This window comes from Lethenteron reissneri, chromosome 28, assembly GCF_015708825.2.
Source record: "Lethenteron reissneri isolate LAM-NWPU_2019-01 chromosome 28, ASM1570882v1, whole genome shotgun sequence".
Lineage (NCBI taxonomy): Eukaryota > Metazoa > Chordata > Hyperoartia > Petromyzontiformes > Petromyzontidae > Lethenteron > Lethenteron reissneri.
Genome location: NC_083806.1, coordinates 11,458,827 through 11,484,941, shown reverse-complemented (window position 1 = coordinate 11,484,941; position 26,115 = coordinate 11,458,827). Strand labels below are relative to the sequence as shown.

The 26,115-nt window shown below is 51.7% G+C and overlaps 1 protein-coding gene across 4 annotated transcripts in view; it reads right to left on the bottom strand.

Moving 5' to 3' along the window:
- LOC133348941 (mediator of RNA polymerase II transcription subunit 13-like) overlaps positions 1-26,115 on the bottom strand; it is an 82,841-nt gene that overhangs the window by 24,238 nt on the left and 32,488 nt on the right. For all 4 annotated transcript variants that reach the window (XM_061562088.1, XM_061562089.1, XM_061562090.1 and 1 more), the window contains exons 3-10: positions 11,233-11,317; positions 10,379-10,462; positions 8,547-8,692; positions 7,200-7,463; positions 5,786-5,941; positions 2,729-2,957; positions 1,847-1,951; positions 35-1,291 (exon numbers count right to left, since the gene is read on the bottom strand). In XM_061562088.1, the coding sequence (XP_061418072.1) occupies positions 35-1,291; positions 1,847-1,951; positions 2,729-2,957; positions 5,786-5,941; positions 7,200-7,463; positions 8,547-8,692; positions 10,379-10,462; positions 11,233-11,317 (2,326 nt within the window). The remainder of the gene's footprint in view (positions 1-34; positions 1,292-1,846; positions 1,952-2,728; positions 2,958-5,785; positions 5,942-7,199; positions 7,464-8,546; positions 8,693-10,378; positions 10,463-11,232; positions 11,318-26,115) is intronic.

Genomic DNA, 26,115 nt, shown 5'->3' with positions numbered 1-26,115 from the left:
ATAGTTGAAATAGTTTAAGTACAGTGCTACGTACGCTGTGAGCAACATGCTGGTCTGCGCCTCCGCCTCATCCGCCTGCGCGTAGTCGTCATCGTCGTCGTCGCCGCCTCCGAGGAGGAGGAGGCAGTCGCCCCCCTCCCCGTCCTCGCCGGCGCCACCGTCGCACCGCTCCCTGCTCCTGCCGCTGGGCAAGCCGGGCGGCCCAAAGCCCGGCCCGCAGTCATAGGGCAGCTGGTACACGGACCACGCCGGCACCGTCGCCCCTGCCGCCATTGACCGCGTGTCGGCAGAGGCGGGCGACTGCGGGGGGCACAGCCCCGCGTAGAGCGCCGTCTCTCCGAGCTCCTGGCCCGGCGGCAGCGCAAGGTGGCACCCGCCGTGGTGCTGCTGCTGCTGCTGCTGGTGGTGGTGATGGTGGTGAGGGTGGTGCAGCGGCGGCTGCGACTGCTGCTGCCCTGACGCCGCCGTCGCCGCTAGGCCGGCCTTGAGGGAGGAGGAGTCTTCGCCGCCGTGGAAAACGGGGGTCGCGTGCGCAGGACCGCCGGGCGGGTAGAACACCGCGGCGGGCACGCAACCGGCGCTTCCCACACCGGAGCAGGCGGCGCCACCGCCACCACCGCCTCCACCCTGCATGACGCCGTCGACGCCGTCGACGCCGTCGAGGTCTCGGCCTAACCTGGGATGCGGGCTCAGCGTGGGGGGCAGGGGGGACGGCGACTGAACCACCTCGGCGGCCAACGGAGGCCCGCCGCCGGAGCCTCCGGCGCCGCCGTCGGCGGCCTTGCCACCCGCCTGCCCGGCTGACCACAGCTTGTCGGCCTTGCCGGCGTGGTGGTGGTGGTGATGGTGTGCGGTCCTCGGGGTGCCACCCCCGATGGCCTCGAGCTCGGGCAGCAAGAGACCCGCCGAGCCGGTGCCGGGACCACCGCCGGCGCCCGCGGCGCCACCAGCGCCGCCGGCGCCGGCCGCGGCGTTCTCCTCGGCCCGGTGGTGGAACGGCGTGAAGGGTCGCGCCGCCTTGGGGGTCCCTCGCTCGCCCCCGCCGCCCCCGCCCCCCTTGTCGCCCTTCTCCATGCAGGGCTTGTGCTTGGACGAGGGGAGGGTGGAGCCGGACGACGAAGAGGTGGAGCTCGAGGAAGTGGGGAGGGAAGAGGAGCCACCGCCGGGGCCTTGCGACAGCGAGCCAAACGGCCCCGAGCTCCCGCCGCCGCCGAGTCCGGAGGGTCCCGAGAGGGGAGCGGGGCGTGCGCTCAGCTGCCCACCGCCGCTACGCTGCCTCTGCACCTTGTGCCTGTTGGGGTCGGAGTCAAAGAGTCCGTCGGGGACGTTCGGCACAACGGCAAACCTGGGAAAGGGCCTCACCGTCGCCCGTAGGTTGACGACGACTCTGGAGGGTTCAACACAGTGGCCATCCAAGGGGCCATGTGGTGGCAACATTGCTGTGGCACGAGCCTAAATAATGGCTTCTACTGAAGGTTAAACGATACTGTCCGAGTGGAATGCGAAAGAAACAAAGAATTCTTAAGAGTTGTTTATAGAGTAGACCCACGGTTGAACTGCCTTGTAAGCAACTCTCTCCGAGCCAGGTCCTTTCTCAAACACATCGGCGATCATGGCATCATTCCCTTCAATCTCGTCCATGATATTAACTGAAGAACATCGCAAGAGATGCTTCTCGCAGTTGCATCCAATTGTTCAAATGGCTTGTGCAAACTTAGCTCGCAGTCTTCCCTGGCTTAACGTAAGTAAAATTACGAGTGCAGTGTGCATTCTAGAGGGACATGCATAGCAAGTGTGCAGGTAAAGTGTAGCTCCGCTATTGCAGCTCAGCGGTCATGTGCAGCACCTTGAGCAGCAGCATGGCGTTCGGTTCGACGGCTCCAGGAAATCCCAGGACGTGAGTTTGCTCGACGCAGCGTCGTCGTCCGATCCCGCCATCGCGCGGGTACGCCTGCGACACCGACCGCAAGGCACCAGCGCACTTGAAAAATCACACCCTATGCACGTCACGAGAGCCACCCGTAGAGCAGTGCTCTTCGTTGCAAGGCCCCGCGGTGCCACTGGCGGCCCCTGGTGGCCTCTCGTGCGGCCCCGAGGTGCGGCTCCCGACAAGACAGCGTGAGAACACCCCCACCACCCCCCATCATCATCGTCACGATGCTGTCACACCCCATAATGGTTTCAAATGTGGCGGCCCACACACTGATGATGTCTTGTCAGCGAGCGTCTCCCCTACCCCCGACCTCCCCTCTGACAATTAGTGAAGAACTCAGTTTAACAAGTAGGCTTTCGCAACAAATATTAGCTATTAAAGGTTTTTTCGGGATAGATCGCGTAAATACAAGTACGTCGTTAAACCTAACAGCACAATTAGTAAGGTTTGTCACGTAAACAAAATGTGCCAATCGCACTCGTTCAGTACACCCGGTGTAAACCCAGTGGCCCGCGGGGGTTTTGTAAATGTTGAGGGTTTACTCTCCAACATACCGGCGTGCTGAACCAGTAACCAAGTGACACGTTATTTTACGTGACGAACCTCACTTACTAATGGGCCGTGTCGAGTGGTGGTGCCGGGTTTAACGACACGTTGATATTTGCGCGAGCCAACCCCCCAAAAGAACAACCTCTAACGGTGAAGAACGCCGCCGGAGAGAGCGCGGCAGGCAGATTGGCAACGCGTGAGAGAGCGCAGCAGTCGTCGTTGCCGGCACACGATGCTGCCACTCACTTGAGAGGCGTCCTGTCCTGGTTGTACTCTTCCCACGAGTGCTCCACCATCCAGTTGGCCCACTTGTGCGCGCTCTCGCCAGCGTGCCCCGGGCTGCTGCCTCCGGCGGCCAGCGCCGCCGCCGCGGCCGCGGCAATGGCCGCGGCCGACGGGATCCCACCTGGCACATCCGGTGGCGCCGCGCCGCCCGGCCCTCCCGACCGCGACATCGGCATGGTCACGCAGTAGTCTGCGGGAAAATTTGCAATCAGAATTGTTTATTATATCCTAGATACATCCGATAAGGCTACGAAGATCTTTTTTTTTACAGGTGTCTTCTAGTTGGGGCGGCTCAAGAAATTACTCTGGATATGATCTCGGCACGGTGGCGAGATGTTAACTACCTCTCTCCTGGTATACTGGTGTTCGTGGGTTCGATCACGACCCTGACGCCTGCTGTATATGTGGAGTTTGCGCGTCTCTCTCCCCCCGTGGTCACGTGGATTTTTCCCTCCAACATCACGCGTACAGAGTATCTGGCTCCTGTACATTTGCACGTGATAAGCCACTTCCGTTCAGCTATCATTCTGTAAGAGCTGTATAGCTCAGTGAACCGTATCTGGTAAAATAAAACAAAAATAGTTTCTATGATTTGTGGTGATGGGGAGATGGACGAGTGAAGTTTTTTTCCTTCTCCCCGCACATAAAATGGGAGCGGGAGCCGGAGAGGCAACCGTGCCAACGGCGGTTTGACTCGGTGCCACAATCAACAGCGAAAAAATTGTGAATGTTCCCCTGGGAGCTTCTCCCGAGGAGAAGACTTGGCCTAAAGTAAACATCGGTAGGTACAGCGCCAATGTGGTCAACGCGAGCGCACAAGGAAGGCAAACACAAGCAGGTTGTAGACTGTGCCGCTGGCCGCACTACCGGCCCACCCCCCCCACCCGCCCCCGCATTGGATGTTGAGTTAGAAGTCTCCACGATGCGCGGCCAATAGGGGCCGGTGGTTTTCCATCACTGAGAGTGGAAATTTAGCAACAAAAGTGTCGCTTTATTTTTGCCGTTTGTCACTCCAGTTGGTCGTGCCTCCAACCCAAATCATTGTGGACAGCCCAAGGACTCGGGGCACTTTTAGGCAAAAACAGAACCTGAATGCCAACTCAAAAACATTTTAGAAGAAAATGATCAGTTAGAGGTTTTTTAGTCACCGGCTATCGGATTTGCGCTCAAGTTAACGCATCGTCAAATTCTGGAACGGTACGGTCGGTCCTCTTGGTAAAGGGCAAAATGAGTGAGGTCACACCATGCGTAAGCAGAACACTGCGAGAGATTTCCCCGATTGCCAACTGGCGTTGGTGGGGGAATGCCTTTGCCAGCAGCGGCGTCTCCTCATCGTACTTCCCTTTTGCCAACACGTGATCTCACGCCCCCCCCCCACCCCCCGTCCCGTGGGGTTTCCGATTCATCGCGCACCTCGCACCGTTTACTTCAGAAAATATATTTAAATGGGCCCATTACATTCCATTAAAACTGGCAAAGAGTTGCACTGTGGTTCCAGTCAGGGATGTGTTTTTTTTAATCTCTCAATTTCACATATTGCCACGTGTCTGTCCGGTACTTAAAAGCTCAAGCAGACAACAAATAAAACATCTTATCTGCACGATATTGTCCCGAGTGCTGGAAATAGTCGTAGAAAAACTACTCCACGTCTCAAGCGGCACGATTCCTCCTCTAGCCAAATCCCATCACGTTTTCAGCCAGGTCACATTGCCACATTAGCCACTGCAGCTTGAGTTAAGAAAACTCTACGGCTTTTTGGACAAGGTGGTAAATACCTTGACGCGTCTTCATCGCTTCATCAAAAGCATATGACACAGGAAATCATCGGATTTCTAACTTCAAGAATGAAAGACGGGCATCGACAAGAACGCCCTCGGTTCATTTAGAAATTATCAGAGCAATAAAGCAAAGTTTGTTGGTGCACAGAGGGAAGGCGGCAACGACGTAGCGCGAGTAAAATAGCGCACGCGCGGGGTGTACTGCGATTACAGACATCTAGGGTAGGACCCCACAACCAACACAAACAGCACACACAGGTCTGTACGGCAGATCAATGTGGTGACGACACGGGGGGGTTGTGGTTGGGGGCACACGGAGCCAGGAGGAGGGAGGAGCACGCACGGAGCTACGGCGACACGCGGAGGACAGGGGTGCGCTTGAGGAGATTGAGGATGGAGCCGAGAGTCACGGGGAGGAACACGGGGGGGGGGGGGGCTTGGAGAGACAGTTGAGTATTTAGTAGTTCTTTTGCCATCTCTATCGTGTGGGGAAAAGGAACTTATTTAACGATAGTGATAGGCAAAGCAACGCACTTAGGGGCGAAGAGACTGCATGAGGATGTTCCGTGCAAGTTTCTTTTTGTGCCCGGGGGGTTTTAATTCACTTAAAATACTTTTTTTTTTAACTCAGATGGCTGATAGGGGTAGTGGGCCGGGGCACTTTGTGTCCCACCTCAAAACTCTCCGGCATCACATTCCGTGGCCCGAACGGCAAACCGCTACTAGTTAAGGCCAACGAGCAACCTGGTAGACTAACCAGCAAAGGAGGAAAAAGACATGGAATGGGGAAATTATATAGGAATACAACGGCAACCATTCGTGAAACATGGATTCTTCAGCGTGAAACAAATGCAAAAAATTGAGCGTGCAGAATCAATGTTCCGCCGCACGTATACAACAAAAACGGATCACGGAACACCTACCGGGAGGCGCTGTCATTCACAGCAATGTTGGAAGAAAAAATGGGATTCTTAAAATGTAACCGTGACCCCCAAATCGCACCAATTAATTTAATCACCGGGAGTAAGGAGGTTTGATTATTCTACCAATGGCGAATTGCATGGAGGTACAGTACCGCAGGAGGGTTTATGTAGATCGAGGTACAAACGTCGTGGGGAGGGGGGAGTTGCCGAGGACACGGGAAGCAGCCGCGGGCCTGCAGGAAGGGGGAAGGGTGGCGAGGGATGGGTCGAGGCGGACCGAAGCGGGTTACGGGGCGAGTGCGCGTGGCCGTGCGTACCGGCGAGCAGGGCGTGCGGGGGCGACGTGGGTGGCGTGAGCGTGCCGCACGACGTGGGGTCCCGTGCGCCCCCGGGCGGGTAGAGCGGGGCGAGCAGCAGCGCCTCGCTCTGCGGCACGAGCACCAGCGCCGCCGGGAACACCATGCGCACGCCGCCTGCAGCAGAGCGCAACGTAGGTCTCACACGTAAGTACGTAACGGTATGTAGGCCTTCTATGTCGCGCCGTACGTAGTCAACAGTGCTCATCGGAGGTGCGGGGGGGGGGGGAACAAACTAAACAAAAAAAGTAATTCGAAAGAAATAAGCTGTTCAATCTAGACGATTTAAAAGTGCGTAGCTCCAGTGGCTTCCTAACATCGGAAGGAAAAGCATTGCACACGGCCGCAGAAGCACATCCGAAAGCACGCGACATAGCCATGAGCAGACTGCCAGCGCATGTGCTGTTGGCGAGCATCCATTAAGGCCGGCAAGGCACACGAGGGGGTGGGAGTGGGGTGGGGGGGGGGTGGTGGCCAGCATCACGCCCTGCTGCCTCCGTGTCTCCTCAGCGCTGTCTACACAATGCACCAGGAACTAAATTCAAGGCCGAGTGGACCTAGGGGAGGGCCCAAGACCGGGTTCAGTTATTTTCATCACCAATGTTGGCCGTGAGCAGTAATCGAACTTTGTCCATGGGATTAATTGCGCGGCGCGCTAACGCGATGGTTGAAAAGGAGGATTTCGTCGTTACGCGCAGCAGCAGGCAGCAGCGGCGTTCACAGGCATCACCAGAGACACGCTGCGGCTCCGCCGTGAAGCATCAATTCCAGCCAGTGCTGGGGCTCGCTACACAACAACAACGACGACTGCCATTAGAACGGCATCAAAATGTGCACGAGACGCAAGGCATTGGAAGGAGAAATAAAGACTCGTTGGCTATATGGGCTTTACCGAAATAAACCTAAAGAAGCTGAAAGAAAGAACTCGGGCATTGTAACAACTTTGAGAAGTGTCGGTGCTATAACGCAACACCTCACTAGAGCCGACCAGCATCAAGCCTGCCAAATAATATATTCTGACCAGCGATTGAACCTCGGATGTACGGAGCCTTCTGAAAAAAAGCATCGATGGGCACAGCTTAAAGCCAGCGGTCAGACGCGCGAATCAATTTAACTGGAACATATCCCTCATCCCCTATTTAAAATCAATTCGGGGCTATTTTCACCGAGAGAAACGTATTCTACAGACAACCGGACCTTTGCAATAGCGACTTGTTGCTACGTTCACACTATGACCCTTCACGGGGTTCATTGGAGACCCTGTGGAGAGAGACGTATTCAGCCGCACGAGACACAGAAAACCAAGGCAGCTAAAGAGAGGCGGGAGACCGCCACGGGGGTGTGACGATGGGGGGCGAGGGAGGGCCCCACTCACCGACGAGGACTTCCACCGCGACGGGCGCGTCCTCATCCTGCATGGGCTCCGAGGCTCCGTCCTCTCCGCCCCCCGGCGCCGACGACGCCGCGCCGGCGCCCATCATGCCGTCCCAGCCGGAGCTGCTGCCGGGCCCCACGGTGCTGGTGGCCACCACGGGGTAGAACTGCTGCCACTCCTCGATGAGCTTGCGCGTGCTGGCGTCGCTGCGCTTGTACGCCTGACCCGTGAGCACGGCGTTCAGGCCGTACGGGCTCAGGATCACTGCGAGACAAAAGTCGAAAAATGATCTCACACTCCCCCCCCCCCCCGCCCTCGCCGGTATTACCAAATGCTCCAGGTGTAAGTTTAAAAAAATAACCTCGGCTGGCCGTACTTTCGCATGTACCTCGACCACGTCAGCTAAATGTTTGGAATCATTTCTCTCCAGCCTGGACGTACTTTCGCATGTACATCGACCACGTCAGCTAAATGTTTGGAATCGTTTCTCACCAGCCTCCCTTCTCTAGGACCCACACCCAGAGCTGAAATTCACACTCGCGCCCGGTAGGTGGCGCCGGAAGTGTCGTCATCTCCACGCGTTTTCCACCCCCACCCCAGCCCCCATCGCCGTCTCTCTAAAGGCGCCTCTCTCCCACGTTCCTTCGCTACAGTGTTTTGTCAGCGTCCAACGTCCGTTTTTTAACTTCCCTCAGACATCACAATTAGAATCATCCTCATTTAGACTGTACAAGGAATCAGATCAGCTATGAATCTCCTTTTTCTATTTAAACAGATGTCGCGGTATGGACGGGGTCAGACTACAGCAAACAACTGCAAGAACACAATCGGGAGTGCGAGAGAACACCGTCAAGCAAGTCACTAAACAGTAATAAATGTTTGCGTTACGCGAGTCAAGATTGGGCAAGGCAGCAAAAACAAACATCAACGCAGCCCGTGTGTACAGTGCAGACGTGCATGCCCGTACAGTACCAATTTGTTTATATCATTACATTGTGTTAAAAAGCATCCAGTAAAAATAACCTTTCACTCCACGCAACACGTGTTTGTAATGTTTTATGGAGATGTTTAAAGTGTTACTATATTTACCCGTGTGCGATTTATAGAGCCGTTTAGGATTTTATTATATTGATCTACACTGATTTTCATTGTTGGCGCAGCAGGCTGGGATACAGGACGTCGCGGGTTCCATCCAGACCCCAACGCCTGCTGGAAATTGAGTTTGCACGTCTTTCTCTCTTAAGTAGTTTATATAGTTTAGTTTATCGTTTTAATACTTTTGTTGAACACCGATTACCACCGCCGCCGCTGCCGGACACGACGGGGGGTGGGTGCGCGTCTCCTTACCGTTGAGGGGCGAGCTCGAAGCGCTGGCCAGGTCGAGCAGGTCCACGTCCAGGCGGTAGAGCGGCGCATGCTGGCAGATCTCCACGCTCGTGCACACGTTGCTGTCCCCGTGCAGGAAGAAGGAGAACGAGCAGGACAGGTGCTCGCTGCAACCACGGAGACAAGGCGGGGACGAGGGGGGCGGGGCGAGGGAGCAGAGAGGGGACGCCACGACCGACGGTGAGCTGCGAGCCCGGAGGAGGAGGAGGGGGGGGGCGGCAACGAGACTCTGCTTCTACCCTCGTAGCGCCGGGTGGAACTCGACAACGCTCGGCGAGTCAGCGGTGAACAGGCGGCGCTGGCAAAGCAAGCTGCGCTCCACGTACCACCAGTGCAGCACTTCTTCCCCGTCTAAACCCTTGTATTTAGCGTGCCGATGAAGATGCCCATGAAGATATCACTTTCACTGCGCGCTCTGGTGCGGAGATACAAACATCTCCAGGCACCGGGGGGAGGGGGGGTCGGAAATCCGTAGCGTTCTGAGGGTATCCGAGGTGAGCCTGAGCTATTGATAGTACACACGTCCCCCTGGGCATAAGTTGCCAACTTATGATGGAAGGGGACGCCGTGTTATTGTTGTGCTTCGTTCGCTGCTGCTGCCACAATCCAGGTTTGCAGAGTTATCGAGACCTTCAGAACATGCTTGCAGCTGCTGAAATAACAATAAAGGATACTCCAGCTCACTTGAGCTCGGGTTTTCGGAGGGAGTTAGCGGCACGATTCACCGCCACCCTCACCCACTCTTAAGGAACAATAATATAACTTAATAGGGACCGATATAAGACTGAAATTTTGTTATGCCACCGAAGGATTGGTTCAGATATCACTCACCACCGATGGTAGACGTGGATGAGAATCGAACTCGGGTGTGCCGGGTTGGTAGTGCGGTGTGTGGGTTCCTAGCGCTGTATCCACAGTCGCCAAAGCTCCACTTTTATCCCAACATAAACGGAATGATTCCTCCAGTATAAATAATAATTTCAATTCTGGTTCTGAACCAATCGGGGAAAAACAACAGGGGAAACGCTCGCCGCGGTGGCTGGGAGATGTTAACTAGCTCGCCACGTTTCCAGGAGGTCGTGGGTTCGATCCCGACCCTGACGCCTGTATATTAGGAGTTTGCAAGTCTCTCTCTCCCCTTGTGGTCGTGTGGATTTTTCCCTTCGCATTTAGAAACATGCATTTAGACTATTTGGCATGGGACATGTCCACATGATAAGCCACGTCTTTCGTTGGGGCTATAATTTGTGGTGGCCAGGTCGCTTACGAAAAAGAGCTACATAGCTCAGTGGGGGGCTTACGTGGCAATTAAAAAAAAAATCGTAGTATTTACTTATTAAGGCCTTGGTGGGGGGCCAGGGGCTACACATTTGTGAGGGAGAGAATTTCTCCCTGCCCACGTGGCTACCAAGCGAGAGCACGGAGATGCCCAGAACCACATGGCCAATTGTGACCGGACCGGACCAGCAGACGTTTCACGGGTGACACACAGCCGGCCACAGACAGCGAGCGACGCACACAGCTGGCCAGACAGCGGGCGACACACACAGCCGGCCAGACAGCGGGCGACACACACAGCCGGCCGAACAACGGGCGACACACACAGCCGGCCGAACAACGGGGTGTACACACAGCCAGTTGGGACAGCGGGGTATATACACTGGACGTCGGATTGGCTATACCCAAAGTAGTCTGGACAGCGAGCTGTGCATAACACAGGAGAGAGCACAGCTGTACACCGTGCAGGCCAAACCAGAGACGATACACACAGCAGCGCAAAGCGATGGACTCACCTCTTCTGCACCGGCTTCTCATCCCTCTCGTACGGCTTCACGAACCACTTGCCAATGCGAACAAAGCTCTTGTTGAACAAACACCTGGAGGAACGAATGAAACGCGCAATTAGGACCTCAGGCGTAACATTGTTCATTTCGTGTAACAATTTTTATTAAAATAATAAGCAGTTAAAAAGTATATATTTTTTTTACAAACCATAAAACTAATTTACCGCTCATGCTAAAGATGGGCTGCACACACACAGAGGATTCAACCGCACATTTAAAAGACCTTCTGATAAAATTTTGAGATTCAGGAGTGGGCAGAGGTTTGCATCCAGGAAGTGAATAGACAATTTTTTTTCTCAAACGCAGAGAATAAAGTGCATGGGAAGAAACCGGAGTTGCTTTCATTTGACCTCGCCTGGTACGCAGGAGGTTGTGGGTTTAATCCCGACGCCTGTGGTCCACCGGTTTTCTCCGTCCACATTTAGAATCAACATCACACGCGTTTATAGAGTCGTCACTTCGTTGAGCTATCATTTGTGATGGCCATGCTGCTTCTGAAAGAGAACTAGACAGCTCAGTGGGCCTTATCTGGCAAAATAAAAAGTACAGTTTAATGTTGTCCCGAGCAGCCTACGACCTACAATTTGGTAAATTCTAACAGTGGCTTGTGGGCGTTTGCCGATGCCCGCAGAGAAGCGTGACGCCAGTCAAAAAACGTGCTTTCGACTAAACGGATCCCACACGCATCCCCCCCAAATCTTGCGGCCTTGTCAAGACGTCTGCGCAGACGTTCATATGCACACGTCTACGCAGTTGTCCCATGCGTACGTGCTCACGCGTGTGCGCGCAGAGTACGCGCTCACCTCTCAAGCAGGTTGTGGATGGCTTTGAAGAGCAGAGTGCGACATTCGTACGTGAGTCCATTATCCCAGGAGCCTTCTTCTTCACCTGCACAAGAGGGGTGAATGTGCGACATGCACACGTACGATTAGTTCACCGACATAGAAAGGTCACAACAAACACGGACTTCCTAGTCAAGCAAGTAAAAGCATCTTGCACGAGTGAAGGGGAATGTGGGGTGATGGTGGTGGTGGTCTAGGCCTAAATTGACACAGCACACAGCTTCAAGCGACAAGCTGCCACGTGGTTATTATTTATATTTCAGACGAACGCTTAAAACAGTGCTTCAAAGTTGAACAGACAGCAGAAAGGAAGGATGGAAAACAGATTACAGGTACAGGAATGATTGTAACCCCTCTCCTCTTTGCTTGTTTATGGAGCAATTTTCGACGATTAAGGCCACGGCGGCAACTTTGCCCACACGCTGCGCCCCCTCGTGGTGCTGAGAAGGAAGCGAGGCATTGTGGGTAGTAGAGAAGAGGGGGGGTTATTCAGGCGGTATGGGGCAGGCGCACAAGTGGCTAAGTCAAAAGGAGTACTCTGCCTATGCCCGTGGCCCTGCGACAGGTACACTGACGTCAACCATAGAGAAGAACTCCTGCGAGTTGAAACGCACGCTAAGCTTTCGCGCCCATTATTATCCATTAGAGGCAATTCTGGGTTAGATCGCATAAATATGCGTCGTTAAACCCGTCACCGCCCCGACACAGCCAATTAGTTAAGGGTTTGTGTCGGGTAACGCAAAACGTGCCAATTTGTTGCTAGTTCAGCAGTGCACTGGTCGTGTTGGGGAGTAAACCCATAACGTTTACAAGTTGAGTACCATGATGTTTTGCTGGCAATCACAACCAGCCTCATCAGGCAGCAGCTACAGGTTGCGATTCACATGGAAGCATTAAAAAAAATTCTGGACTACGATTAGCACGCTCGTGTGACCAGCGGCAATGGGCTAAAACATGGGGAATTGCTGCCCGGCGAAAAGTTACCCTCCATTGTGCCACTAATAAGAGGTTTCTCGCTGGATACAATTTGTTGCGGTTATTGGCTGGCTTCTAACCTCTAATTACACACCAAAATTCGTGCTTTTATCGTGTCCCGAAGCAAAGCGATGTCCCTGCCTGGAATTATTCCAGACACCTGGGAGATTCACATGCAAGCATTAAAAAAAAAGACTCTGGACTAGATGATGGCACGCAGTTACGCAAGGAGAAACCTCAACAGACCTCTCTCTTAACCAATGTATGTGTGCAGAACTTATTTCGCAGCGTACGTAGCCAACCATGCTAACGATAACATATGGCCAATTTACTTGCAACACGGGCATGGGCACGTGTCAATCAACAGCTGCATACGTAAATATTAACTCACATCTGGGCTAGGATTTTTTGTTATGTATACAGGCAGTTGGTCATTTTCTTGGACTAAAAATATTTCCTTATTCAAAGATGGGAAATTCATTGCAGAACGTTAAAGGCAAAGCCCTGCAACTGCTTACGCACACCGCTGCTGGCAGAAGGGCCTCCCCACTAGAGGCAGCTCCAGAGCAAGCACCTATACGGAGGGGGTGTGCCTTGCCTTGGTAGTTTGGCCCATGGCATCCAGGTTGAGTGGATGTGTTGAAGTTTTTGGGTTGGAATAGAGAATTTAGTTTTGGGTTAGATCGTTAAACCCACCACAGCCAATAAGTAGTGTTTTTTACGTGACAAACCTTACCAATTGGCTGTGTCGGGTGGTGGTGGTGGGCTTAAAGACATTTATTACCCAAAAATAATATTGGTTGCGAAAGCCTCCGTGTTAAACGGTGTTTAAAGCGATGCTTTACCCCCAACCCTCCCTTCCCCCCCTCCCCCACACGCAGCCTACAAAATTTGGTGTTCCCGTTTTTACTGCTGTGTGGAACAGAAGCAATGGGTGGGATTTAAGAAACTTTCACCGTTGTTTGCAGTGCCGCGACTTAACCCCACAACCCATCTCTCTTCTCCCGAGCCCAAGGGTCGGCCAACCACCAAAACAACAAAAGGAGCACATTTTTTTGAATTCCATAAAAAAATATTAAACTAATTTTTTTCCAAGAGCCGCAATGCACGTGGTGAAGAAGAGCCTCACGGTGGGCTCCTTAATAAATAACGGTCACAAAGCAGCTCCTAAAAGAGCCACTTCGTGACACTCCAGCTACTATTAAGTCTACCACTACCCCTACCAGCTACGATCAGGCCTACCACTACCCCTACCACTACCGCTACCAGCTACGATCAGGCCTACCACCACCCCCTACCACTACCCCAATCACTGTCACTACCCCAAACCCTACCCCCCTTACCACTACCCCTCCTTAACCACTCCCACCCGTTCTCCTGTCACCATAACTCCACCACCATCTTTATAACCCCACTCTTTAAATCGCAATCACTATCTAATGTACAATTGTGTAATTGCTGTAAAGGGCCTTGGAGTAAGACGTTATATAAACCTACATAAGATAAGATCCAACCGGATCGGCAGTGTTCTAACCATTACCCCAAGGCACACCGCCAACACCAAGGCAGTATCCCTTACACTCCAAAGGTCCAGTACAGCCTTTTCAGACAGAGTGGGTGGTGGGGTTAACACAACATCCAATATCATGCACAATTTTATTTCATTTCCTTTCGAAATAGTTTTTTTGTTCTCCCCTTCAGTTTACTTTAGTATGTGAATTAACACATGTAATAATATTCCAGCACGCGTACACCCCCCCCCCCGGCCGCGCCCTATCAGTTGCCAAACTACTAAAGTTACATCCGTCAATTTCTTACACGCTATAAAATAAAACTAACAAAAACCGTGTCAAGTCTCGTCTTCACAAGGACCTGGGTTGAGCCTTGATTTAAAATCGGGCAAAGGCCCATCCCGACAAAGATGAAGTGCTGATCCACAAAGGAAAAGCGCGGAGACGGTGGAAAAGTTTATTTGGGCCGAGCTATTGGTGGTCTAGCAAGTATCCAGAGGGTCCGAGTGAAATACCGGTCTGGCTCTCTCAGGGATCTCATCAAAACAAGTCTCCTGCCCTGCACCACATCTGCTGGCCCACAGTATACTTTTTAACAGTCTCTACTTGACCCATTCAGCTCCCTCTAGCCACTACCCAGCCAAACAGGAGTTGCTCGGGCATGCACCGAGGCAGCGCGTGCAACCGGGCTTGATTCGGCCGAAGTATCCTCACATCTGCCGGTGGAGTCGAATGATGGGAAACGTATGCCGGTATTTAACAAGTAATCTGCTAGTTCCTCAATCAAATGAAGACAATCCGATAACAGATCACAGACAGGGCAGCATTAATGTGCCAATGCAGGTGCTTCCTTACAAGGAGATCCACTCATCACAAGATCAGATAACAACAGATGGTACGATTGTGTCCGGAAACACCAGGAGATTGTGGAATGACAGCCCAAATTCATGGCGCTTGCCACAAGAGCGCAACAAGGTCGATGAACGGCGTTCACCATGCCACTCGTCCAATTCAGAACGAGACCTCTGCCAAAAAGAGCCAGCCACGATCGCCTGCAGTTCTCAGCAGCTTGGCACCTGGTGCGAGGATGGATTTTTGTCTTTGTTGTCAGTGGTGGTGTTATTGTTGCTGTTAAATAAAGAAACCGACGTGACCACTAATTCATATCCTCCTCCTCCATCAAAGAGGGAGGAAGGGAGGAAGGGAGGGGTGGTGTTGTCAGAGACAGAGTAGCCTGGCAGGTACGGTATTCTGTTCGTCAAGGTTTACATATTCAGGTTCCACCACGTTAAGCGGCGGGACTCTAGATTTATCAGCAAAACATGTCGCTTGTTTCGAAGAACGGGCAGCGCCGGGTGATCGACGGTTTACAGGCAGGGGGCCAACATTTTCATTTTACCCCCAGGGCACTTATCAGCACCTTCCTATTGTAGTACCCCATGCCATATGGAAATACAATGGGTAACGCCACGGAAGGCTCCCCTCAAATGACAGTTACAGAAGCCATTAAACAGAAGTATAGGTGCCAGAGGACACCCATAAATGCACCTCCAGGTGCTCGGGGAATGGCTCCCGACTACTATGGCGGCGGTAACGGCGGCTGCCCACGCTCAGGAGAGGCGCACGTAATAATGATAGTGAGGAGCAGGGGTCTTGGGGCCCCAAAGGGCGAATAGAACATCCCAAAGCTCCGACTTCTTAAATGGTATATAATAGGGCATGATAAGGTCTATTAAGCAGCGGTTAAAGTCCTCTTGGAATTCCTTACACCACTACCCCGAGTCCTTCTCCTGTTCGGTTGAAATTACATAGTTGGGAAACACCGATTAGGAAACGCATCGCACGAATGGGATTGCGCAGTCGACAGCATCATTACCGAAATGCAACATTAACATTTCCGAAGTGTGTAGTTTTTGGAAAGATTGGCTGCAACATACTTGGGGGGAAAAAAGCATTTGCATTATATATTTTAAAACGCCAAGTTGTGCCACGTACTCACAATTTGCGCACGTGCGTTAGAACACGACGAGCGTGCGGGTGCGAGCTCGCACGCCTTGCGCCAGTCCGGATGGGTGCTAGTGTTGCTTTCGCACACGTGCATTTCGTTCCGCAGTCGAGTGCGTGAACAAGACGTATGTTTGTATCGTGTTCAACTTCTTCCGCATCGCACGTAGCCAGCCGTGCTGATCGTAGGCTCGGGGAAGGACAACAAAACTAAAACACACAAAAAGCAGGTCTAAAGAAATTAGTTTTCAATCTAGATTATTTTTTGTTGCTACCTAAAAATTGGAAGGAAGAGCATTCTGCACGGGCGCAGAAGCGCATCTGGAAGCGGGCGATGCGTTTGTTCGATGGTTAGCCAAAAGCCGCTGCCGTGAGGAGTGAAGTTTGCGCGATGGTCTACGCTTCTTCGCAAGATCAGCAAGATGCAGGCTCTTAAGACTTGCTTTCCAGCTCGTCGATTTCTCTAGCGCCGAGAGAAACTGCAAACGGAGGATTCGGCAAGAGGGGCCAAAGCGGGCACCAAGCACTACCTAATGCCTCCCAGGTGTTTCTAGGGCGACTGGCACAATATTGGTTTCGTGACGTAATATTTCATGACGTAATCCGATGTAAGTTTTCACGATGCGATGTTCATCACGGTAGCATTATCCCACGACTTTGCAAATGAACGCGGCATTTGTATTTAATAGGTTGTCCTTTTGCCGCACTTCCAGTACGAATAAAGATTACTTAAACGTTCAACAGGCGATCGATCACTCAACGTATCAGTCTCTTTCATTGCAACTTCATGAACTTTAGCATGCACCGTCCGTTACGCAAGGAGCATTTTAATAATTTGACTAACTATAACCTTGACGCCACAACCACCATACCGTTAATTACGTCTCCAAAAAACACGTTGCAGTTCAACAATTGTTTATTACTTTAAAAACTCACGTAAGAGGAGTTTTTCCTAGGTATTTCGGCAAAGCACAAACTACTTTAATTGAATACCATTAATAACGACGCGGAACTACATTTCGCAAAACGTTAGAGGATACAACTGTCGGGGGACGGTGTATGAGGGCAGTATCGCCAGACGATGTAACAGTACCCATAATCACAGGTATTTTTTTAAATACAGGTTTCCCTAACCCAAAAAACCTGTATTATAGATATTGGTCGCGAAAGCGTACATATTAAACCAATGCAACAACAGTATTCAAGCTACCAGACACGTCCCACCACCACCACCACGCACAACAGTGGCATCGTGAACAAGGGGGGGGGGGTGGTGGAAGGGGGGCTTGGGGAGGGGTCTAACACGGCGGGCGGTGGGGGAGTTATTGGTCCTGTAAATGTTTAGTGGGTCGAGCGGCGCGCGGCTCTACGCCAGGTGCGCTGCCGCACGGCGACGCAAGCCAGGCGCGCTGTCTGTAGCGAGCGCAAGCTCACCTAAAAAACAAAGACTTTACCTCGCGCGATAATATTCGTTTCAAAGTGGGCTCGTTATTGACCGCTTTTTAAACTACGCGTACTGTGAGGCCGAACGGACACGAACGCGGGTTCCAAGTGTCAACCCGCCGAGTTCGGGCATTCTTTCAATTTTTCAAATCGTTTTAATGTGTTTTTCTTTATACTTTACCACAAAGCTAATGTCATTTCGATTTAAAGCTTTCGTGACTGCAGGGATTCATCTTCTTGGTTCTTTCGGTAAAGTCACGTAGAAGGGATAATAAAGCGTCGCTTCAGCGACGCTTTATTATTCCCAGGTCCCTCCTGTATTTCCATTGGCTCTCGGTGTTCGTGATATGTAAGGGGGGGGGGGAAACCTGAATGTTTTGCAAACTCGACTCTGGGGGCCCCATACCCTCGCCACTCCTAAACCAACACCAACACCGGGCCAATCGCCACGAAGTGACGGTGATGTCACCACGGCGCCTGTGCCAGGCCAGGTGAAGTGTCGAAGGCTCGCTGACAGGTCTCGGGACAGACCCAGGTGCTGTGGGTTGGCTGACCGAGATGACTGGAAGATGCACCACCAGTTGTACCCCTGACTGCCAACTTGCTGCTGTTTAGCCGCCCTAAACACCCCCCCCCCACCGCCACACACCGCACCGGCTTATTTCAGTGCAAAGTCCTCCTGCCATCAGGGATGCTGCATTGCATGGGGAAAGGCAGTTCCAAGCCTCCGTTCTATGTCACCATACCGGTTGGAGCAGTTTGTTTTATCTAGAGTGGCAAACATTGTGTGCGCGCACGTGTGTGCTAACAGCACTTGTCTGTTAAGGCTATACGCGGGATCTTTGTCTGTATGTTTTGAGGAGCGGTAGTGTAGTGGTAAGCATGCTGCGCTACGAACCTGACTACCCGGGTTCGATTCCCGCTCACGGTCAACACCAGTGACGAGTATCTGACCTGGTCCTGGGCCGCCCCTAGGTCGACTCGGCCTCAAATGAGTACCTGGTGCGGTGTGTAAACATTGCCACGAGCGAGGCAAAGGCGGCCAGGCGTAGTGTTGGCCACCCACCCACTCGTGTGCCGTGTCAGCCTTTATAGGTGCTCGCTAACAGCACTTGCCCCAACAGTCTGTTAAGGCTATACGGGGGACCTTTGATCGTTGTTTTTTGTAGAGACCACTTGGGCCGATGAGGATACTTACTGGTCAGCGAGCGCGCCAGTGCAACAGTACCTTTCAAACGCTGCACGGTTGTTGACGCCTATGCCAGAGATCGGGTAATTAATAAAAGTGAGCTCCACGTGACCCAGTGAAAGTCACCACAACGCAACTTTTGTTTGGCAAAGGAGTGCTCGATAAGCGGAGGACAGCGATGGTGTGAAAGGGAAAGCCCGCAGCACGAGGCGGACGGCGTGAGCCACAACCCGTCACAGCCTCCGCGGCCGCTACTCATTGCCGAAGCCCAAACAGCTCTAACGTACAAATCAAGACACCAAAGTTAAAATCGGACACGGGGATGAGGACCCACAGTTAACCCGTGGGACACGTGAGAACGGGGACCGAGGGTGGGGGTAATTTGTGCTTGGGGATGTTGGAGCCCACGCTAGCAACAGGAAATGGCAGCGCTCGCGAGAAACTACCAGGGCGGCCGAGAGAATAAAGGTCACCTGGCTGTTTGTCGCACAACACTGCAAGACGCAGGCGACCCCTCGGAAGGAGGAGAGAAACCCCCGTTGCTGCTGCAGCAGCACGGCCTTGCCGGAGCACACGGCCTTACTGTAAGTAGTGTAAATGCAAAATTGCCCTCCCCCCTCGCCACAATAATAGTAAAGTCTTCATGCACTGAGTAATTGATAGAAAATAGCATCGAGTTGCGTACAAAAACAACAGTCAGTGAAACATTCACATAGTTTCCAATCCGAATGAAATGTTAAGGAAGACGCACGTTTTTCACTTCTAAGTTGTTTTACGCAATCCGGTCCGGGTCACCTGGCGGGTCTACATTAGGGATGAGTCATGCACATGATATCTGAATTCCTCCCCCCAAACCGCTCTCCCGAGTATTGGGTTACAGCCAATGCCACCGCTCAGCCACAGGGTGCCAAAAACTGGAGCTCTGTCAACGTGCTCATGCTAATGTTGCCAGATTGAGATTTATGTTCGGAACAGGAAGAATCTGCCAGTTAATGTAATTTGAACTCGAATGTTTCTCGGTGTCGCTTTAATATTAATTTGGAGTGAGAGAAAAACACACATTTACATAACACTTTATCCGATTACCCATTAAGCTGATTCAAGGCATCTAAATATTACCCCACATCTCTGCAGACTGCTTTCGGCATCGAGCAGAGAGAGAGAGAAAGGCACAAAAAGAAACGACGGTGCGAGCAAGCGTGAGAGAGAAGAGAGGGCGACACGACGCAGGAGGAAAGAGCACGAGCTATAGGGAGCATGACAGTGCGAGAGAGAGCACAGAACGAAACCACACGGGAGAGAGGCCCGGAGATCGAGAGGAACGCCAAGGCACAATGACCCTAGCGTGCAGGACGGCGAGAGTAAGACGAGAGAGAGCGAGCGAGCAGGATTCATTCTCCGAGGCATGCTGTCAGATTCGGAGCCGAGGGCCAATCGGCAAACAGGCAGCCTCACCACACCTCCCCCCCAACCCAACCTCAGCCCAGCAGCACCATTAAACACGCGCACCATTAAGCACACGCGCGCGCCATGTCAGGCAGCTGCCACACGACTGGATTCACGGGTAAACGCGATGGGGGCGCGCGCACGCAACATGGCTCGCGCCGAGATTCGGGCCCGCGTTCCGCGAGCAGCAGCAGCAGCAGCAGCAAGGGGCTTTCGCCGTGATTACTGGGCGGGCGGGAGTGGGGGTGGCGGCGGCGGCTCAACAAGCAAAACAACAAGTGGCTGTGCGGCCCTGCGACTGATAACAGCTGGCTGGGGGGGGGGGCTCATTTCAAGAACAGAAGCGGCCGCAGAATGCACAGCCACGAACACTGGGCAACAGGCAGACAACGGGGATTTATTGATATGGCCACAGACAGCAGAGCCCGCACCACCAACTTAATTATTCATCAAGCGGTATTCATCAAGCGGTTTTCATAGGGAGCGCATACATCACGGCGAGCTGTGGTTTAAATAATTACGCGATCAAATATTGGGTCATTCGAACAACAGCGGACGCTGCCAGGTTGGATCGGCCGTGCGGTCAGGTCTCGGCACGCCACGGGGGCCCACACGAACCACTGAAAAATAACTTTATAGCAGCGTGGGACGGCGCCGGTATAATACGCAGCAGCACTACTGCGCCACCGTGTCATAACCGTTGTGAAATTCGAGTCGTTTGCTCTACCTACATCGAGCTATTTATACGAAATAAGACGACTGTCCCGTTTCTACAATAAAAAACGCAACAAAAAATTAACCCCCAAACATTTTTTTTTCGGCTGGACCTGCGAGCTGTCTCCACAATTTTTGTTTTAAATTGCTAGACTCGTACCGGCCTAAGAACCTGCTGCTACTTCCCGAATAGAAACACATTTTAGGCCATGTGCTGCCATGTTCTCAACACTGGAAACAGTCGGGGGAATGGGGAGGGGGGGGGTCATCCAGGGGTCACAGCTGCCATGACATCCCTTTGCCTCCCACCCCCCACCAAGGCATCAATCCACGTTAGTTTATAAGCTAAATGGAAAACATTTAATGCGGATTTTGACAAAACATCAACATAAACAAAGCTTGAGTGCGATTATTCACATTATAGGCCATAACGTTGAACCTCTCGGTCCAGAGTGGCTTACCATCTCTCCCTGCATTGACGGAATTATTGCTGCCTTGATCAGGACGCGACACTGCCACACACTTGCGATCGCCATGAGAAAAGCCATTGGGGGCGACTAAGTTTTGCGTGCCATTTTTGGAAAGCCTCAATTTCCAAGTAGGAAAACGCAATCGTGGTCCTCGCTACTACGGATGCCATTTTAAATACCGCGTGGTTCCTCTCACCGGCGTCGTGCACGGCGTGGTTATTTTGGATTGCCTCAGATTTCCGCTGCAACATAGTTCTGCTTGTTTATTATTTTAGTACCATTCTTATTATTTATTAGGTCACGTTTAGAAAATGTCCCTGCTTTTTTGTGTTCTAATGCAGCCCCTGAAAACCCTCTCCCCCCACCCCTTACCCGATGCAACATGCTCGCGATAGTCGTATCAGACACGGACTTGCTACACAACCCTTGTAAAAACCACCCCCCCTGCTCTCCCACCGTAACAACGACGACATGGCGCGGCCGTTTTGGCCAGGGGTCGCCATTCAAGACGAGCTTCTTTCCCGCACCTCAGCTTAGCATGGCAGGCTACGTCCAGCGCCCAAGAAGTTCAACATACACACCGCTCAACGGGCCTCACACCCGATCGTGCACAAACGGACCCAAAAGTTCAATGGAAACCACATTTACGCAGAAGCACCGTGGCCATTCGGTGTGCCATATTTAGTATTTGGCACCTACGGTAAGCACGGCTGGCTCTACGTACGGTGCGAAAGAACGTCAACGTACATACCATCACGTACGCACTTGTTCACATTCAGTCATATTATGAGAGCTCGTCGTTTAGATTTTTAAATGGGGCGCCACCCCCCCACCGCGCTTACGAGCCAATAAACGTGGCTTAGGTCACTAAAATATTACGGATCAGGAAGTCGCCGTTTCCACCACACACCCTTGCGCCAACACAACGCTTCTCAACCCGTTGGCGGAACCTGGAGCAGCTGCTGCTGCAGTTGGCGCGCGACCTTCAAGATGTACCCCTAACGGTACCCCCTCCACCATCTGGTATTATTAGAACAAGTCGGCTCTGAAATTTTGGCCAGCTTGGTCGGAGTTATTAGGTTTTTTTTGCATCGGTAGTAGGCTGTTTACACTGCCCCCCAGCGTCCACAAAGGACCATTGCAGGCTAACGGGAGGGGGAGGCAGTGGGTGCCACGCCTCCTAAGCTGCCCCACTTGACAAGACCCCGTGGCCACCTGGTGCGCGCGCTCTACGAGTGGCATGAACGATGCTGCCAGGCTGGCACGTGTCGGTGACATCACGCGGGCCCACGTGTGTGGCAGGCTCAGGGCGGCCGTGGTAGGTTTGCAAAGGGCACACCCAAGGCTGCTGTTGACAACAATGTTGGTGATGATTCATGCAACACGTAATACTAATAACAACAAAGCAGGGCTTCGACCCGTCTGTCCGTGTCGGCGACACGGTACACCACATCCAGTATAGCTTACGCTATTGGCTGCAGGTCATGTGACCCCTACTGCAGTCTATCCGCAATATATTCAGTTGAGAACCTAAGCCCTCTGCAAAGAATGAAATAAATAATAAATGTGAAAAACTGTTGATAAAACGAATGCAAAGCAATATCATAAAATCTAATATAAACACACACAAAACAAAACATAAATCATACAATTTTATTACGCAGGCTTTCACAACTAATATTATGATTCATAAATTGGCTGTGCCAAGTGGCGGAGGGTTAACACATTTTTCCACGGCCCAACCGAAAAGAAACCAATTATGAATCAAAAAATCATAGGAATGACTTAACGGATTGTTTTAGGTACGTCGTATATTACATCCTGTACGCACTGCCGGATGTCTGTGCGAGGCAGGAAGTGTGCTTGCTGGCCAGGTCGAGTTGGTTTGGTGGGCATGGTTTACACAGCTGGTTTGGTGGGCATGGTTTACACCCACTGGTTTGTTGGGCATGGTTTACCCAGCTGGTTTGGTGAGCCCGAACACGATCCTGGCATGTAAAACAGCTTAGCGCAATCAGGCACCAATCTCTCTCCGGAGGTTACACAATCCAACAAACTGTCCAATGCACTTTCCTTGGTTTGTTTTTGTGTTTTAAAAAAACGTCAAGATTTCAAGGGCTGCAAAACTGAACGAACTCTGCATGCGTGCGTCAATCTCTCGGTGTGCAGATTGCTACGTACAGACACCCATAAGTACAACTGGCACGGTAAGGAAAGGTTACGGAGGGGTGTTGTGCTGGAGAGCACAGCACTTATTCCACAATTCCTTAACACAACACGGCGGAAATGTGGTACCTGTACCACGGGGTCTCTCCCGCAAGTTGTTTCACCTCAATACGAGTCCCTGGTCTGGGGTTTATAACCAGCGGCATTTAATGGGGAAAAGGTGACATGGTACGTGTAGATGACCCTACCATGCCCCATACGTAGCCGTGCCGATGCTCAATTAATTTTGGGCCCTTTAGGTCAACTCACTGCAGTTGCACAGGAAACAACAAGTACATCAAATTATACACAGCACAATACCGCCATGTATAACCCTGGTGAATGCTACCATAGCCTCCAGTGATGCCACTTCACCCTCCAGTCGCGCTCGTGCCATGCCAACCGCAACACCAAAGAAGTGTGCTGCCTATCCACGATGGGTGACCACACCGCTGCTATCCGACGCAATGCGTTTATCAGCATCCTTTTCACAACCTCCTGCATCGTTCATCTTATTACCCCAATGCATAAACTATTTTTATTTTAACGGGTAAAGGCCCACCCCAAGCCATGTAGCTCTTTTTGAAAAGCGACTTGGTCATCACAAAGTGACCACGGGGAGAACATGCAAACGGAAAATATAAAGCAGAGGCATCAGGGTTGGGATCGAACCCACGAGCTCCTGTATACCTGGCAAGGTATTTAACATCTCCTAGCCACCGAGGCACCCAAAGTTCTGACTACATCAAATGACACCTGCACACACACACCGAGGCCCCATCCAAATCGCCTCTTCGTCACCGAGCCTCGATGCAGAACGCCAAGACCGAGCTTGCGTCGCGACTACCTAACTTGCACAACTTTGCATTATCCCAAATTTCGGTCGGTGGAAAAAAAACACCAATCCCTCGTTTCACGCGACAGATGCCGCCTTCCCGAGAAGCGCCGCGTTAAGCGAAAAGCGCATTGAGCGAAAACGATTTCCCCATGAGAAATTATAAGTAAAAGGCGGGGGGGGGGGGGGTGCAACACACGATGTACGCACAGTGAGATGATGGGACAAAGAGCCGATATGTGGGTACGCCGCCGCGTACGTGATCATTCCGCGCGTACGCCCAGAATTCCCACACAGCTCAGCCGGCTCAAGTGCCGCGCTGTGGCTGGCCGTCGACAGCTCAGAAAGCGCGTTATGACGGACCGCACTACACGTTGTTTGCAAAGTGTTCCCTCGTAGAAGAACCGCGTTTTTGTGCGTTGTGTGCAAATGCGTTAAGGCGAGGAGGGCTTGCCGCAATAGCGAACGCCACGGCCGTTTAAGAGCGGATTGCTACGTCACGGGACGACGAGAGGTGGCGATGGCAGCCTTCATCCAGCAAGGGGATTGCCCGTGAGTGAATGACGAAGGAGCGGCGTAAAACAACGCTGCTGTAAAACTGAAATGATAAGAAAATGTTCAAGCTAGCAACCTCCTTGCACTTATCTCGTGGCCATCTCGTAGGTCGGCAGATGCGTAAACATTACGTTTGTGTACGATCAAATAACAGGTGACTGTGCGCTGGATTATAGTCGGGCTCCACCGTGACAGATGTGCCCATAACATCATAACAAGTGGAATTAACATGGGAATCAATTATTAAACATTTACAAAGGTAATCAACATTTATTCGCAACCTATTCAGTTCATGCTCCCAAGCCTCAACATTACCATCTTCCATCCTGCTAAAAAATATATATAATATTCTCGCATTCATGAATAACTGCCCTAAAAATTATAAAAAAATATATTACGTAACTGTCCTACAATCTGCACGCAAGGTTAGAGCAGGACTCAAATGAATCTCCCACTACCTTGTGTTGGGTCGCTGAACGCTGCCTGCCTACTCTAATGCCTACCTTGTGCTTTCATATCGTCGGCTGGATCGTGATTACGGCAAGTCCTCACTTAACGTGTGTTCACACAATAACGCCCCCCCCCCCCTTACAACGCGGATAGCACGCCCCCACCCCCCTTACAACGCGCTCCATTATAAAATGCACACACCATGAGAAGTGCCTCCAACAGAGGGGAGTGCTAGAGAGCGCATTTCATCTACTTCTGCACGCCGATCAGGTCATGCCCACACCTTACCCCACCACACGCAAACTGCTGCAGATTGCTTAAAACCATTGTTGGCGTACCCATTTATTTATTGGACATTCCTGTGTGTCTGCGTGCATGCGGCAGATGGGTTTTTTTCCCCGTGCAACAAAAAAAAATGCTAAATCCTCGTGCCAATTCTCTGGTGGTGTGAATCATTAAGACTGTTTACTCTGAGATGTAGGGAGGCATCGCAATTCCCACAGCTATATGGCAATTTCCTTGGTGACACCTAATATCACCAAGTACTCTCTGAAAACACTAACATCATAATTCACAAAGGGAGTCCATTATACCAGCGGAGCTACTTGCACAGGTTTAAATATCGTCTACAATAAAAACACAGCACATGCACAATACCAATTGTAAACTACAGGAATCAGGTTCTCCCATGCAGAAGATAATTCACTCAAGTTTTATTCTTTGGTTCTTTCGGTAAAGTCACGTATAAAGATAAAATAATAAATTAAATAATAGCATACGACTTTACCGAAAGAACCAAAGAATAATTCCTGCAGTCACGAAAGCTTCAAAATTAAAATTCACTCAAGTTTGACCGTGGATAATGAAGAAAAGAACAATTAACTAAAGGACACTATCTATGAATTGAATATCAAATACATTTTATCATTGGACTAATATCACATCCATCATAATTACTAAATAATTCATGCATTTTAATTAAATGTATCCATTTAATAAAACATCACAAGTTCTCATATGCTCACGTATGAGAGTGCATGTCACTTG